The sequence below is a fragment of the Larus michahellis genome, chromosome 3 (genome assembly GCF_964199755.1).
Source record: "Larus michahellis chromosome 3, bLarMic1.1, whole genome shotgun sequence".
Classification (NCBI taxonomy): domain Eukaryota; kingdom Metazoa; phylum Chordata; class Aves; order Charadriiformes; family Laridae; genus Larus; species Larus michahellis.
The window spans coordinates 4,932,839-4,950,948 of record NC_133898.1 but is presented as its reverse complement, the minus strand read 5'-3'; the positions used below and the strand labels follow the sequence as shown (position 1 = coordinate 4,950,948).

The following is an 18,110-nucleotide window of genomic DNA, read 5'->3' as shown; positions in this document are numbered from 1 at the left end:
TCCACTTTCTGCTGTTAAGGCTGCTGGAAGCACTTTGGCCTTACCATCTGACAGCCACTGGCCCATGAACCCAAGCAGGGCGGGTTTTGGAAGGGGACAACATGGTGCCTCGGGCAGGGAATTGCAGTTGGGCAGTTTGGCTGCTGTTACAGGGAGAGGCGCACACACGGCTGGGCAGTCAAGAGATTTATTCCTGTGCTTACCATAGTGACGGCTCGACTGTGTTCAGACCCACGGCTTGGGAACCAAGCCAGGACAGGGGACACTGGGTGCAACATGGGGCAGGGCTGCATTTGAACTTGAAGAGCAGTGAAGGAACCTGAACCAAGCCCTGTTCCCAAAAACAGAGGCAACTCCAGAGTGCTCACTGATTTTTTTTATTATTTTTTTATTTTATTTTTTTAACACCCACTCCTCCTGAACCACATTAGGGACCTTGGCACGTACCATGTTGTGTGGTGTGGAGGTACCCATAGGAGTCAGAGATAGCTTGGCCTTTCTGTACAGCCCTCTGATTTCTTGTGAGCATGCGGAAGGCTCAACTTGGGGCTCCCCATCTCAGAGCACTGAGATTACGAATTTCTGCCATGATATAAATAACTAATAACTATTTCCACTCCTGTAGCCTTTGTATTCTCTTACCCAGATAAGAGGTAGCGGGGCAAAAATTATTCACTATCTTGGAAACCCATATTCTCCAGATGTAAACAGCACTGAGTCAAGGAGAGAACTCCCCTTGGCTTCCAGACAGCACTTATTAACAGTAAAAACACCTGCTCCCCTCCTCCTCATTTTTCAATCAATACAATGGAAACAACATAATAATTGAGAATTCATTTAAACAGATTTAGCAGCTCTTTCTACCTGCAGTGTTATGACACAAGAGTCAAGGAAGAGCCGCAGCACTACTGCTGGTTCTTGGCATGTTTGGATGCAGGCAGAGGTCCCCATGGCATGCTCCCCAGAGGAGGGGAACACTTTCCCTTGTGCAAAAACTCAAATGCTTAGAAGCTGGCAATGTCATTTGAGTCAAAAGGGGATAGCATTTGTCCCACAAAATTGTCCCTCTGAGCTTTGTGTATTTAACTGCTGCCCAGTGCACGCAACTAAGTTGTCAAATACGCAGATTGTCCCAGCTATTGAGACTGCAGCTCTGCATAGCCCTCCCCTGAGGACAGCTGGAGTTAGGAAGGATGGATCCTGTCCTTCACTGTCTGCAGAAGCATTACAAAACAGGTGAAAAGGAACCTCGATGAAAATCTGTGCCACCTCTGACTCTTTTAAAATAAGTCAATAGAAGGACATACACAATAGCATTGGCAGTGGGTTTTAGAAATGGAAGTAGTTTTCAAAGACAAAGCAGAGTGACATTTTCATAACTAGTACAGATGTGTTATTTAAACCAGCTGAAGGCAAAACTGACTTTCGGCTGAATCACACTCTCCCACCTTAGGTTTTCATGAATGTTCATGTAAAATGTTTGCATTTATATAATGTTTATGGAAGACTTGCTCTGCATGCTAATACATGGTTTACCTTTGAAGTAACTTTTTCATAGGTGGAAATATTCTTAGTTGTTTTCTGTCCCCTTGTTTTTAACATTGAAATAATAGTGAAGAGGAGAATGTTGAAGAGAAAAGCTGAGATTTGTGCCCGTGACACGGGTCACTGCATAGAAACTACAGTGGATTTATCAATGATACATGAACAGCAAATAGGGCTAAATTGGAAAAGTCTGCTTTCTGCCATTAATAATTCAACCAAATGCATTTGCACTAACTCACATATTTTTTTTCTCCAGTCAGCAGCACAGTATCTAAACCCTGAGCTGCTGGAACAGGTCTGCTTGCAGTTTCCATCATGTGGGCTGGTGCGCTGGGGAGGTGAGGTTGGGGGAGAGGGTCTTATGATTCAGTCTTTTCACCAGGAAGGTCCTAATACTGTTTTTCCCTCTGAGAGAAAGAATTCACTTGGCAGTGTCACTGATTTTTTGTACCCCAGGATCAGTCAAGTCGATTTTTTAACAAAGCCATTAATTCTGCTCTGTGGCTTGTAGCTAGCCCACAGGTGACTAGATAATGAATGCCTAGCAACAGTATATTTTTTTCACAGTTCCTTGAACAAGGGCATGAGGGAAAACCTGCTTGATTGTTGAAAGAAATTTCTCCAGCAGCTGAATAAGAAATCCGTATCGCTGTCCTCTCTGCCCCCTTTGTAAAAGGAACTTGCATGAGTTCTTCACCCTTTCATGATCAAGACACTGTGTACATTCAAGGCCACCCAGTTTCTTTTGTGGAGCTGCCTTTAAAAATATATTCTTCCAAGTACAGCAGGAAGAAGAATGTGTTGCTTCTCATCCTTTTATTAATGTTGCACTCACCTTGGCCAGAAGTGCTTAAAGGGAGAGAGAAAAAAGATGATTAAAACAAAACAATTCTGCTGCCTCCCGGGATGGTTCATCTGGTAGTCTGTATAGCCTTTATAATACAGCACTGCTAATTGCATGAATCCTTAGCGTGCTATAGGAGCAATGCCTGTTTTAATGCACAGAGTGGATTGATGTGAGCAGTAGGATGGATTCATATTGATTCAACATCTTAAACGTAAAGAAACCTGACAGCAGCGGACGTTTCACAAGTTTCTCTGCTGATGTCCTATTTTTTAAAAACTAGACTATATTGTCCTTATTTATCTTCTATGTGGTTCAATTTCCATGATGAATTAGGAAAAAGGAAAAGGTAATCTGCCTTCCTGCAGGACTGCCTGAGAGCCACTGCCAGTTAAAGGCTCTCTGTTAAGAGCTGTAAAGCACTTCAGAGATGCCAAGTGTTCTTGAAATGCCACGTGTCAGCCCGAACCTGGACCTCCGTGTCAGAGCGGAGACATTTCCCACTTGAGCAGAAAGCTGTAGCTCCGTAAGCTGACAGCTGGAGCACCTTGCCAGCTCTCCTGGGAATTAGGCACTGGAGGGGAGCGATGCACGTGCCTTGGGTCTGGCCAGCTTTGGGCCTGGCCAGCCAGGCCACAGCTCTGCTGCCGAGGGGTGCAGTGACCTTTGTGGCTCCCTTCTGGCACTCCAGCTTGATATTGCACTCACACTCTTTCCATAGTGTTTCTTTTGTGGGCAGGGATACGCTCCTGGTACATGTCTGAACAGCAAAAAGGCACCTAGACTTTGTTCTGTGGGGTTCAAAATAATGGGTGTCACACTGTGAAGTGACAAAAATAAAGGAGTTAATATTGATTTTATTTTTATACTGGTCTGTCAAAGGCACATTTCTACTGACTAATAGTTGGTAAAAAGGCAGAACCTGTGTGATAAAGTTAAAAAGAAAAGGTCCGAATAACTTCACAACTAAATGAAGCGTAAGTTTGCATGTTAACCTAAGAGCAAGCATCGCTCATACTGCAGAGGGGAAGTTGATTATCTCCTGCTTCAGGAAGGAATGAGCTCATCCAAGTACAGCGCTCAACAGCTTGCCATGGAACAGTTTTCCTCTGAAGTGTTGGGAGCTGACTATGAGGCAAAAACAAGATCGCGGTGATCCAGCTCGATTCAGCGCATGCATTAGTTGGGATTCATGTGGTGTCTCTGTCTTCCCTTTTGCAGCCATGGGACAAGGTGTGCAGGAGAGGTGTCTGCTGCTGCCAACAACAACATCTGCGGCGTGGGAGTTGCGTATAACTCCAAGGTGGCAGGTACGGTTATCAGTTTGAGGTGCAAATGGTCCTTATGCCACTGTGCCTCAGGCAGAACTACTCCTGCAGAGAGAGGGAGCATTGCCCAGGACAGGACTGCAGGTTGGCGCTGGGCCATGTGTTTATTACTTTTCACAGTAGCTGGGGAGAGGAATTTCTCCACGGCTTTGCCTTTTCAATTGAGGGCCTTATATAGCCTCTTTAATAACATTGCAAATAGGTTTCCTCTGTTTTAACAAGCGATGCAGAGTAGTAGGAGCAGATGGACAGAATGAAATGGGTGGTGCTTAGCACCCAGCATTCACACCTTAGGTTTATTGGGTGTTTTTACTTCTAACTAGCTCTTGTCTGTGCGGATAGACTGAATACAGGGATTGGAGTGAGGCAGGTGCTTGGACAGGCTGTGTTGGTTTAGTTTAATCTAAAGAAATCCAGTTTTTCCACTCTAAGACTATTCCGTGATGTAAACAAAGGCACAGCAAGCAGAGGTAGATGTTGATTAACTTCATTTCATTCCCCAGCCCACACTAAAACTCCAGTGTGGGTGCGCCTGTTGCTTCCTGGGAATGGTTCACAGTGTGTGTGCCTGGGCAGCTCTGATCTGCTTGGCCAGTCCCTGTTGCACTGCGTTGTCAGAAGAGTCTAGAGGCAGCTACGTTTCACCTATCACCTGCTCAAATCAAAAGCTGAGTCTCCACTGAGCAATGTTTGCTAAGCCATTACTCCAAGAGATATCACTGAGTTAGTAACTGGCCAGGCAGCTCTAGTGCACATCCCCTTCTTCAGTAATAGTGATGTCCCCTCCAGAGATGGGACGTTTCATATTTACGTTCTGGCAATAACTACTTTTAGAGGTGCTTGAATTGAGGCGCGGGATTTTGGGTGGACCTCATCTGTATTATTAGTGTGACTCTACAGCTTCAAGCTGATTGCTTAAAAATCATGAGGTGAAGGCCTATTCTGATGACTAATAGCCTACAAATAATATTCCACACTTGTCCACTTAGTAGCAAAACCCCCGCAGATTTTTGGATGTGCCAGCCTTTCCTGCCTGAGGACAGCGTGCACCTGTAGCACCACCCTGTGGTCAGTGGGAACGTGGAAGCTCATTAGAGCTGAAACTGCTGCTGACGTGATTCGGGGTCCATGTGTGCAGATGTAATTGGAAGTTGGTAGCCAAGGATCTGGGGCACCGTGTGTTTTGCTTCTTGTACCTCATTTTTTGCGCCGAAGTCAAGCCAGATGGCTTGGCTCCTCCTGTTGTTCCCCTGCCTCCCCGGAGTCAATAGCTAATTCTGTGATTTCAGTGCAGAGCTGCATTTTACAAGCATGTGAAGGGATTTCTCACTTATTGAGTGTGACTTCATGATTTCTAGCTTGAATGAGCAGATCCAGGGGTATCCAGCTTTGGTCTGGTTTCTATTTGAAATTTATACGACTTTTATCAATCTCACATTTGGCACATGGATTTTGTATTGTATTGAATTGAATTGCAAAAGCCCTGGCTCCTCAATCAGGGTACTTGCTGCCATTGACACTGTTTGGCTCTGTGGTATTGATTTCTGTCCCATCTGTGTCCTGTAACTGTTGGGAAAAAACTGAACGTCAGCTCAAGGCTACAAATGAGAGTTGGAATATGTCCCTGGTTACTCAGGTCTCAGCCAAAGGCCACGGAGAGGTTGGCTGTTGGTGAAACCATCCTATGTGAGGGGCATTATGGGTGTGAGGGCTTGCGCTGCTGTCTTTGTCACACTCTATGGCTTGCTTAGGGCCAAGACTTTGAGGTTTTATGAAGTTGGCATGTCCTAAGATTGTACCCTTTAAACTCTAACTCAATTTCTACTGCAGTATGGGTTAAAGGAAGCAGGTTTTAGTTTGTTTTTTTCTCCAAATACTGGCCATATTTTCCTATTGCGTCTGCATGTTGACACAATGATATTTTTCCAGGAAATTGTTCTGTAGTGTGTTTCCCCTCTCTGATTAAATTCTGGAGAAGAACCAAAATAAACAGAAAACTTACTTGAAAAACTAATGAAGTGTCAACGCATCACTGAATATAAATTAGAGATGGGGGGGCCTCAATCCTTTTCCCTAGTTGTTACAAAAAACTGTTTTAAATGCTCTTAAATGATGCGATTGGCGAATACTAGTGTTTTTAAAGTATTTTCAAATAGCAGATGGAAAATTCTACGCAATTAGACAGCTAACCGTAAAGTGTTTTCTCTTTCTGGACCACGCTGTATTGCTGTGGCTGAGTGTTTAAGTGCTGCCATCCTGCTGGGTCAGCGCACCCTGGTGAAATGTGAATGGCGGGTGCGGAATTACTGAGTGGGTGAAACTGCCAGTGAATTAAAATACCTGTAACTGGGGGACTTCTCAGGGTGCTGAGATTCATCTTGTGCCAGGTAATGCATAATTCATGGTTATGTTGATTAAATCTACAGGTATTCGAATGCTCGACCAGCCATTTATGACAGACATCATTGAAGCTTCCTCTATCAGTCATATGCCTCAAGTCATAGATATATATAGTGCCAGCTGGGGACCAACTGATAATGGAAAGACTGTGGATGGACCTAGAGAGCTAACGCTGCAAGCGATGGCAGATGGTGTGAACAAGGTAAGTCTCATTATATAATCTGGGTACCGGGGCAGAAGGACAAGTACACACTCGCTGAAACCAATGACTTGGGAATACATGGTACTTCCATAGATGCCACAGAACACAACGCAGTTGTGTAAACTACCCCAACTTTCAGCCTATTTCAAGGTCCATTGATGTTCTCTCTGCAATATTGTGGCATTGCTTTTATTGTATAGTCTCAGGATACTGTGCTCTCTTGCATGGATCTGTGTTTATCTCTTAAGTCAGTTTACATAGGCTTTTCGTATGCCATCATGGTGAAAATGGAACAGCCTGATCCTGTAAATATTCCCCAGATTGAAGCATGCAGCTGTACTACTGACATCACATCCTCTGTTTTGGTGTGCTACCAGTTTAATTATCGTTTTGGATTTGTAGTGTGTTTCAGGTCACTCATATACTGTCATTATTATAGCTGTGGTTGAATCACAACTCCTCAGGTGTCCATGGAATAATAATATTCCCCAGTAGCAGGAGTCTCCTTGTTTATTCCCACCTTTCCACCTCCTTCTAGGAACAGTCTGTGGTCTTTGTTAAAGACACTCAGTATCATCCTGGAATCTGTTAAACTTGTAATCCATTAGAAGGTTGGGTAAAATGTGTGCCACAACTCAAAATCAAAAAAAAAAGACAGTCCAAAACAAGCAAACAGACCTTGCATGGCTCTGTCTCCATCTCTTCGGTGTCGTGCAGCCAGGACAACCACAGTTGCTCCTGGTGTTGTAGGGAATCAGCCTCCTCCCCTTGGCTGATCGTAGATGGGTTTCCATAATGAAAAGATCTGACATTCCCCAGCACATCTGGGCTGCTTTTGTGTGGGAGCTCCGCAATTACTCATTTTTCCATCCAATTGTTTCTTCCTCTTACTTGTGCCAGTTTCTCCCACTCTTCATCACCACCTCGCTGTGAGCAGTGCATTCAGTTTACCATGTTTTGTGACATGTTAATTAAATCTACCACTGTGATAGGTAGTGAAGCTTCTAAAGCTTTCTCAAATCCTGAGCCTCAAATGTTTTGCCTGTAACAGATGAATTATAGTCATCTTCATGCTTTCGCCCATAAAATTAGTGGTGTACTGCAATAACGCAGAAAGACTTGTCACAAATTTCTCCTGAGTCTGCTTAGTTTTGTAGTATAAACTTTACAAACCTCTGACAAGCTCAAAGTCACTGTGAAGCCATCTTACACAAGCTGGGTTTCATTCATTTATCTGGAGTTTCCACAAAGATCCTCTTAAATACTCCTGTCATGGGGACAATCTTTCTTAGGTATGTGACACAATTGATATATTTTTAGCAAAACCTTCATGTCTTATAGTTAGTGGATAATTGATCTTCCTTCCACTAATGTTGCTTGGAGCAGAGATAAACTCTAAATATAGAATTGCCATATAATTTTTTTGTTATTCTCCTCCCATGCAGAACTTGTCTAAAAGTAACAGAAAAGGCACTAATAACCCTGGCAGGGGAATGCAAACTAAAGTAAACAGAGGTATTTTACCCTCTCAAGAGAAGCAGATTATAATTTGTAGTCATGTTTTTTTGCAGTTTGGTATTACTTGCTATCGTATCGCCTTATGCTTTAGTTTGTGGATTTATGCTGGAATTAATCTTCTCTTTGAACACTAAGTATGGGAGAAGGGATTTTTTTCTTCTGTTTTGTTGTCTGGTCATAGTCTTATACTTGGGAGCATTGGGCAGATTACTTTTTTAATTCTTTTCTCCTCAAAAGTGTCTGTTATTTTCTGTAAGAAATAATTTGCAATATTAAGGTCAGAAGGGGCTCTGGGATCTCCGGGGTTGGATGCTTGTGAAGGAGAGAAAATGGTGACGGTGAGCTGCTCTCTGTGAAGGATTGCTCTCATGTCTTATCAGAAAGTATAAAATGAACAGATGAGCCTCCATTAGGAAACCAATTCTGCCAAACAGCCATTGCAGAATTAGAGAGCAGAAGGAATAATACTGGATTCTAATTAAGAAAGATATTGTCCAGGGACAATTACTCTTAATTTTATAGTGGCAGTATCCCAGCTATCTCCTGGCAATACTTGCAGCAAAGACGAGGCAGCTCCACCCCAAAAAACTCCCTTTGCATTGCCATCACAGCTTTATCTACCCTTATCTTGTTCATTACATTTCCTGTCATAGAAGGGTCTTTTTGGGGGTAGTTTGTTCTGATTTCTTTTCATGGAGACCCATATTTTCTAAAGGTATTTCAGGGTGTCGGTGGATGCTACGTACTCTCCACAGTGCTTTGAAAAACCCACTACAGACTTTCCTGCATGTAAATGAAGACTAAGCAGCCTTTGATATAATACCCTTTTACCAAGTTTAGGTCTATAATATATGCATCAAATTCTCTATTGACTGTACAAATGTAAATCTAATTTATGATCATTTTTCAGGATAAACCCCTCTCTTATTAAAGAGAAAAGTATCTTTTATAAGCCAAGAGACAAATAAATGTAGGAATTCTTTTTCTCAGTCTAGAGCTGATTCCCACCAGAGTAATGGTTCATGAATTAGTGATGAAGCTGAAATATTGGCAGGGAGGAAGCAACATGCTGAGAATAAAAATGTGTTATTAAACTAAAAGCAATACTTTCAAATGTCATAGAAGGAAATGTAAGATCTCTTGCACAGAGCAAGATTAATATCCTTGCTTCTAATGCAATAAACTAAAAATAAATAAGTGGGAGTGATACGAAATGCAGTTAACTGCGTTGACAAACAAACATTTACCTTGTTGCCACCACGCCTGGGAACCCAGCTCAAGGATGAAACTCACTGCCAAGAGTTTCATCCTTCCCCCAAATTCCATTCCACTGTCCTTTTGAAGTCTTCCTTACAGAGCTACTGGGATGCTGGGTGACTAGCACCTGATAACGACAAACTGTGAGACTTCTTGTTTGTATGTCTGTTTTTATGACTTGAAGCTGTATCCCCATAACCAGGTGGGCTAAGCCCATCTTCGTACCTTTCCTCTTCCATTTCCTATTCCTGGCATTTGTGAAGCTAATTCTTACCTTCTGTCTTATTCATACCTTCACTTCGGTGTGCTCTTGTAAATAGCATAAGTAAATGCAGCACTAAAATAGCGTAATTAAGGACAGCAGAATCTGTCCATCACATTGGCAACTCCTTTATGGGCTCTTTTACTAAGGGGATGGCTTGTGCGTGAACTTGGTATCAGTGTAATACATGTCATCAGAAGGTATTGGGAAGGGGACTCAAGCTGCTTTTTGTTATTAAGCCACGATCTCACTCTTTTTTTAGTGCAATCTGCTCTTCACTGTGTTATCTCATGACTTTTGTTCAGGGGCAGCAGTCAGCAGCGTGACTGCGTCACCGAATCGAGGTAGTTGCACTGCAAAGATAAATGAGCTCACAGCTGAAGTAGCAGGTAATTGAGAATGGGGGTTGGAAGAGTTTCATACACACAAACATCCACAAGCAGTTTGACAATTACCAGCACTGGTTTGACACAGACACTGGTTTGACATCGACACTGGTTTGACATCTTACCCCAATGCAAATTCCAGCTTCTAGAAAACACCTTTGGGACATAATTGGAAAGGAATTAATACAACTTCTAGTTATTAAAGACTAGGTTGAAACTTGTGAGTACCGCCACATCCAGTACCTGCCTAACAGAGAGGTCTTGCGCTCACCCTTGGCTGTGAGGCACCTGATGCTGGCTGCCAGCTGGAACAGGAATCGGTGCTAGACTGCACCCCAGTCAGAGATCCATTAGGGTAGTCCGCAACAGGCTAAGGATAAATCCTGTTCTGTCTGGGGAAAGAGAGATCCAGAGAACACGCTCTGTCACACTCGCTCTCTCTTTTAAACAAACTTGCTAGGAGCAAAAAATGGATATAATTAATGAGCTTTTATTATCTGGCATCTAGATTCTATCTGAGCCACGTCTATGATCAGCAGTGGGCTATGGGGTCTAGGAAGAAAAGGTATATGTTTCTTTACAGTCTCAGCAAATCACCCACCTAACACTGTTCTGGACTGTCCTTAGATATCTCAGCCCTACATCAAGACCAGGCTGCTCATACACTCGGTTTCATCGCTCCGAATCACTGTGGCACAGAGTTGCAGATCTGTTTCTTTCATGACTATGGAGGGATTTTAGTGCAGGTGCAGCAATACAAACTAAAATTCAGAGCAGAACAAGAAATCAGGATGATGGACTTGGGAACAAGCAGTCCAGCAGTGCTGAGCAGAGCGAGCTGTCTCATCTGACTGAGCGATAATCTGTGAGAAGGGGGGAGTGAGCCGGTAGTAGCTTTTTTTATATAGTATGGCTAGACAAAGCAATGCCATATGATTTACATATCCTTTGTCTGACCTGTGCTTACACACTTGGGGGTTAGACAGTTTGGAGCGGGATAGGTAGGGATGGTAGACTGGATTCCTGTGACAGCACAACTCTCAAATATAGACCTTTTGTTCTCTGATGCCTTGCATCCAGAATTGTATCAGCAGTCATCTTAAAGAGGAAGAGGTAACTAGCTCAAGAACTAATTCCACCCATGTTTTATGGTTCATCCTGTCTTTAATGCAACATCCAGTAAATGTTTCTTATTTGACGTTTTATGAGTCCAGTTCTTTCCAGCTTCAGCTATTGGAATTTAAGGCAGTAAAAAGAAGTAATCAAGCTAAACTGGTCTCTATCTATTGCATTTTTATGATGTAGGCTTTTATATTAGTAGGTTGTGAGGAGTTGCTCATGGTCTGAATTAATTTCTTGAGACTTCGCTGGCCTGAATATTCAGCCAGAATATATAAGACATGATCCATTTGTGCTTGTGCTGGTGAAAACATTATTGCTTCCATAATATGGTTGTACCTAGGAAAATGCTGCACAAGTACAAATTGCCAGGGGAGCAGTATTAAGAATTTATAGTCTCATCATGGCTCTGTAATTGGGCTCACCAATGAAAGAAGAAAGGACGGTGTTAAAAATGAAAGGGAATATTTCTCATTTGCCTCTCTCCAAGGCCACGGACATTGTGCTACTGTTCTTTGAAATATGCTGAAGATGGCACGTTAATGAAGTGTATGCTATTAGATACCTCTAGCACTGTTTTATTTGCTCAACAGCCAAGTGAAGATAGGGAAATTAGTTTATGATCTGGCAGCTGTTTGATTATCCCATTTCTGAGGAAGCCTTACAAGCTTCTTTATAACTTGGGAGCCCTTTACTATCATATTGCTAGTGTGTCTGGAACATGCATTATAATTCCACGGCTTGTCTTATTTATGTAAGCTAAAATCAAACCTTATTAAAATCCCAGATGAGTATGTTATATCTGCTTGGATTTCTGGCGTCACCTCACAGGGGATATTTTCAGGCTTTTGTAAAACAGCATGACCAGCTTTTCTGACCTGGTGATGGGATACAAGACCTTCCACTGAGTACATGACCCAGGGCTGGAGATCAGTCTGTGACCATCTGTGCCTCTGAGGACAGGATGGGGGCAAAACCCAAGCGCTACTGATTTCTGTTGTGATACTGGCCTCCTCAGGGATGTCTTAGTCAACTCAGGACCTTGGCTGTCATAGGTTTGTGCTTTGCATGGGCCTGTGACAGGGTTAAATACAGCTCTTTGTGAAGACTGTCTCCTAAAGAGCAGAAAGCTGCTCCGTCAGTAGGTTGGGCCAACATGGTAATATTTGTAAGCTCCACATGTAAATATTTTCTCTATTGACATGTAAATTACTGTTTTCTAAGGAGACAAGACAACAATGTAGCCTCAAAACGTAGATTTTGCTGTCTCACTCTGATCCCAGGAGTGTTTTTGCCTAATGTCTGTGCCACAACTCAGCAGTCGTGTGCTTTTGATTCCCAGTAAGGCTGGTGCAAAAGCCACAGGTGAAGCTGTGAGGCCTCACACCGGCTGGGAGCTCTGGGCAGAGAAACCACCATCATCCCTAGTGAAAAGTATATGGGGTGTTAATCTTTTTCTCGGTGATAATCTAGCTCAGAAATACGGGATTGATTTTTGCAAATATTGTCGATACCAGAATTATGGCTTGAGAATTGGTCGACTAGAGTAATGCAGTATCACTTGTGGTACGCAGCCCAGGATCCAACATAAAGGAACGGATAATTAAAAGGGTTTGTCTCAGCATTTTCAAAGTTCCCTCCCCATTTCCCTGCTGGATTGAACCCTAATTGAAACCTAATGCTGTCTCTCTTCACCAAAAGTGTAATTTTCCATTTGTTTCTCTTGGCTAACAGAAGTCAACAGTATTTTAGACGTGGAAGATGGCTCAAGCATTATTTTTAGCCAAAGGAGGTATTAATAATTATGCAATTAATTGGGGGCTGGTGGGGGTTCAGTACTCTTGTGACCAAGTCTAGAATAAGTTACATAAAGCCTTTTGTTAGGGTTTAACAATTACACGGCTTAGTTCTTTGAGAATCTCGTATGCAGCATTCTCTTGTACTTAGGTGATTATTAATTGACCCGAATAGTTTCAGAAATGTGCTAGGAGGAACTAGACAGGCGGTTATGGAAGGCAACGAAATATGAAACAGATGAAAACAGGAGAAGCACGATTGAAACATGGTTCCAAGTGTCATCCCCTGCACAGCCAGCCAAGTGTTCAGCTGAATTCTTGCTCCTGCCAAAACAGCCTTTCCACCTTCCCTATTAAATGCCTGAGGGTTAGACAAGCCAACAGTGAAGGGACACCACCTACCACCTTCAGCAGTGGTGAATTTGAGTAGCATAACCCAGCTGCTGTTTATTCTGGGCTGAACTCCACGACTTGGGGGTGTGCTGGGCAGGCCAGGCATCCTGGGCTTTTCCAGGGATATTGTACAGCAGTTCCAGGCTTTCGGAAGGGGCTGGACGTGGGAGAAGTGCTAAGGCATTCAGCTCAAAAAAGATAGCTGTCCCCTTGAAACTTTGGAAATCCAAACATGCTTCCTGTTTAAAACTTTGGTGTCTGTGTGGTTAAATTGAGATTACTTGGCTGGCTGTCAGGCACATATTTCTGCCTAGATTTTGCTTTAGATCTTAGCAGTCCCCAAGAAGTCAGCATAGGAAAGGAGCAAAGGGTTCCAGAAAGTCACAGGCTACCAGATTGCTCTGGGCAAACCAGCCTGGCAGATGCAGAGGGAGCTGGAGGAGCCAGGAGAGTGAGGGCTCAACGGGTTGTCCAGCTGGCACCCCGTCAGGGGTGCAGGAACATGCAAGTAGGCTCCAGAAAACCCTGGCAGTGCAAAAGACGAGCAGCAGTTCAGTGATGCCAAGGACTCGCTGCCTCCAGCTGGTGCTCCCCGCCAAGACATGACAGTGGGCAAGTGGTCCCACAGCTCTTCCACGCTCCATCCTTGCCTTGGCCTGCCACAGCCTGGGCTGCAAACCACACTTTCTAAGGTAATTAGCAATTATTACTGAAGGATGCAGTTTTTAATTACAAAACACGTAAGGATTTTCAAATAATTCAGTCCTGAAGAGAAAGAAACACCCTTTTCAGAGGAAAATACAGTTGAAATTAATAGGGAATGGAAACTAACTTTGTCCTGTTCATAAGTCAGTAGGACCCACGGCACAGATTTGAAAAAGCTGTAGAATTTTTTGCTTTCCTGGAAAACCAGCCTCTCTCTTACCATAGCAGGCACATAAATTGCTATTAAATTATACAGAAGGTGCTGAAACCCTGTTTTCTTAAGGGGAAGAATTACAAAATAGCTATCATATGTCACGCAAAAAGAAAGATGCTTATAAAATAACATGTGCTTTGAATTTGTTACAGAAAGCAATTTCTAGCTGTTTTTTTTTTCAGATGTGCTCCATCTGCATTTTCTTCATTAGAAATGGGACAGTCCATAAACATCAGCAAACCATTTGGCTGTCCTTATCCTGAGATACCTTTTCACTGTGCCTAAAAAAAAATACCTCCTCATAGGCAGGTGCTGCTTTTTTTTCTTCTTACCCTGAGCCCATCTGCCTGCTGGTGTCCTGATGCTGTCCTTCCTGCTACTTGGCTTTTCAGGGCAGGATTCTGGTCTTCGGTTTTAACTTGTACTGGTTGGAAGCTGCTGGTCCTGATCTCTGACTGAGGGATTAGGCCAAAGCCAAAGGGCATCAGAAACACGCTGTAAAGACTGTTACGTTCCTTCTATCCATCTTTAGCAACCCCGTTGGCCAGGCAGGAGTGGGTGGACTAGAGGAGCCATTGCAGAGGCCGTGCCGTGTTAGAGGCTCAGCTGTTACTTGCCAGCCTTGATGGGAAAGGTCAGGGAGGCTGGAGGAGATTTATTTGTCAAATACCACCCATTATTATCTGGAAAGTGTGATCCAGCAATCAAAACTTAGAGAAACACTGGCTTAGGCACTAGCCCAGTGACCATGATGAATGAACACAATAACAAGGGAAAAAAAAAAGTTTAAGATGTGCCTGAAGTTACACAAAGTGAATTAGGCTGCAGTCCCCTGCCAGCTCACTTTCGCAGGTTGCTTCAGTCAAGCAGTTTTTCTGGGATTATGCTCTTTAGAAGATGAGAAAAGGCTTAAGAAAAATTCTCAGGGACATTTTTTGCTAGTAGCAACATCCCACGAAGGACACTGGAAATAGAAAACCTGCTGTTTCTGGAAAGAGAGCTGCTCAGTAGCTGTCTGTGACTTTCTAAGCATATAGTGTTGCCCAAGATTTAATTCTGGTTTAGCCTGAATTGAGAGGTGTGCCTCTCTTGGGCTAGTGCTAAATGCACCAACATCCATTTTCAGCTCTGAGATACAGGTTCAGATGGCTCAGAAGTGTGAGTGCCATGCTGTGCATTGCTTTTGTGGGGAAATGAGCAGGTTTTAACAGGATTCTGGAGGAAAGATACTCTTTAAAATGTATTTTATTATCTTGCTGGTCTTCTCTCTTCTTCCTGAATCTTCCTTCAGGCTCCCTCTGGTGTGTATTGTGTATTACTACTGACTTCTCCAGTCTTGTTTCTGGCCTAAATTTACAGCAGCCTAAATTGAGTGATGCCACCAAAATCTTTTAGGTTCATACAAGGTTGAGATGCAAATAGGAGTTTTCAGTTCGCTTTAAATATGACATTCAGTTGACCCAGTTGGGATTTTTCTGGTTTAGACTACTACCATCCAGAGAACTGAAAACTGACTTCCCCTGAAGCTGTATATTTCTGCCTGGTGAATGAAATGATGCCTGAGGACAGCCACCAAACAGCTCGTCTGCACAAAGTATCCAACTCCTGCGGGTCTGGCTGTGGGAAATGGAAGCAGCAAGTCCTCAGCACCGTTGCCAATAATGCACACTTGGGCTGCTTATCAGTTTAATCTGGTAGTGTTTGTTCCTCTTTCCAGTCCTGGCTAAGAGGGAAACACAATTGAAATTAGAGTGTTAAGAGGTGAATTACGGGGTTTTAACGCTAAGCCACACTTGTGGATGTGACTGGCATACAAGTGATAGCCTGAGGCCATTCTCACCTTAATTACATGCAGACATGCACCCCCAGGAGCGCTCGGCAGGATAACTTAACCCACTAACTCAAGCCCAAATTTCATTTCCTCTGTGGGTTCCACCTGCTCCCACCAACAATCTGTTACCCCTGTTTTCTGCCATTCTAGCCACATGCCACCTGTGGGTTGAAATGCCTCACAGCAATACCCAGTTTTGGCAGCCTGGAACAATTTGCTGAGCAGGGCTAAGTCTGCCTCCCCATGCTGAACGCTGCAGAGGCTAACTTCCAGGCGCCAAGCTCCTTTGGTGAATTTATCACATGAAAATAAAGTGTTTCCTCTCCCTTTAAAATAGCTGGAAGGAAAAGGTGGTTTAAGAACAGGTCCATACACGCCAAACATTCTGCTCTCTGCATTGGGCAGCAGCCTGCCTTTTTGGGACAGAGAGAGATGTGCTCGAGCTCCACCAAGGCTGGCAAAAGGAGGCGGATGGTGGCAAGGTGGTGTGATGGTGTGTGTGGGCATGATGGCAAGCTTGGGATGTTGCCTCTGAAGTGAGTCCAAAGCCCAGGGTTGGGCCCTGTAGGGGAAAAAGTCAAAGGGAAAAAAGGCATAACTGTTCTTGTTGTGCTGATCTTTTTAATTTTTAAAAAATTATTTGCTGGAATTATTTTGTTCTTCAAGTATATATTTATTCAACAGTATCCTCCTCCCTTAAAACTCAAATGATCGATCTCGGATCTTTGTGGGAATTCTTAGACTGCTTTCAATAAGCTTTTTCATAGTCATCTTTATTATGAAAATCTATGTCCTGAGATGTTATGTACCCCAGTGGCAGCAAACCTGCTGTGCAATTCAGTGGATTTTAATGCAACTCGCTAACATGCTTGAAATAATGAGGTTGCCCTGTTCAGTGGAGTATGATGAAAAATAGAAGCTACTGCTGGGAGCTTAAATTTGATTTAAATTCCTGGCAGAAAAGGTTCCCTATTAAAATACCATTGCAGGTTGCTATGTTTGTATATTCTTTAACTTCCATTTTATGCTGCACAATGAAGAGGCCAGAAGAGATTTTTTTCTTCACATTCTATCCAATGCATATAAACACTGTGTTAAATTGAGGTCTTGTGCTCTTCTGGTGCTGTTGGAGGTAAACGTCGGATTACATTAGACTAAGCACAGAGAGAAATGGTGGCTGTGCTGGAATCAGTGGGAGAGCTGAGCTTTGGGTTCAGTAGCTCTGATCTTTCCCTGAGTGTTGAGGTTCTTGGGTCTAACCCTCTTCCCGGCAGCCCCTACCTCTTTCTTAGTATGGGATGAGAAGAGTTGATCCCTTCCCACTCCTTGCCTATCTGGAAGCTGGGGAGAGGATACGCATTTCTTTCCTTTAATGGGAAGCCTTTATAGCTGCCCTTCAGCTTCAGTCTCTCCCATCCATCTCTCGCCTTCTCAGTGTAATTGGTAGACCGTCTTTCCATAGATGATTCATATGGTCCCATAACTTTATTTTCTGCTTAGGCGTAGAAGCTGGTTTGTCAGAAAAACAGCTCTGAGTCAGTGATATCTTTGGAGAAAAATCTATTGACAGAAAAAGGTGCTGGTTTTACAGAGTTTTTCAGCCATTGCCTGAACCTAATTGGATCTTACAAACCCAGTGTGTGAGATGACCTATATCCCTTTTAAAAGAACATTTTCCTCATAGCACTTAGACCTTGACATAAACGCTAATGAATCCATAAAATGTCTTAGCATCTGGCACAGGAGCCTTCAGGGTGTCAAGCAAAACAGGAGATAAATGGAAGTGCTCTGTGTACATAAGGTTGCAGAACTGGCTGTGGCTGACAGTTAACCGGATTTAATAACCTGCAGAAGTCCATGTTATTTCAGGTTAAGGTTGATGTATATTTTGTTTGGACCAGTTTTCTCCTTTATAGATGCCCAGCTTTACAATTAGATGTGCAGTTTAAAGTAGCTGCTGTCTCCTATTTGCCATTTAACACAGAAGAGTCTATTTTCCCCTTTCCCAGGGCCGAGGCGGCAAAGGAAGCATCTATGTCTGGGCCTCTGGAGATGGGGGCAGCTACGATGACTGTAACTGTGATGGTTATGCATCGAGCATGTGGACAATCTCCATCAATTCCGCTATAAATGATGGACGGACAGCTCTGTATGATGAAAGCTGCTCTTCAACCTTAGCCTCCACCTTTAGTAATGGTAGGAAGAGAAATCCGGAGGCTGGTGTGGTGAGTCCAGATATTATTGTGCTGTTGCTGCTGTCTTTGTGCACTCCCACGACCTATTACAACTCTATCTGCTTTGGAGCAGCAG

At 43.3% G+C, this 18,110-nt stretch overlaps 1 protein-coding gene across 2 annotated transcripts in view; it reads left to right on the top strand.

Annotated features, from left to right (window-relative positions):
• Positions 1–18,110, top strand: part of PCSK2 (proprotein convertase subtilisin/kexin type 2) — a 113,321-nt gene that overhangs the window by 82,937 nt on the left and 12,274 nt on the right. For both annotated transcript variants that reach the window (XM_074578417.1, XM_074578418.1), the window contains 3 exons: positions 3,611–3,699; positions 6,144–6,319; positions 17,810–18,025. In XM_074578417.1, the coding sequence (XP_074434518.1) occupies positions 3,611–3,699; positions 6,144–6,319; positions 17,810–18,025 (481 nt within the window). The remainder of the gene's footprint in view (positions 1–3,610; positions 3,700–6,143; positions 6,320–17,809; positions 18,026–18,110) is intronic.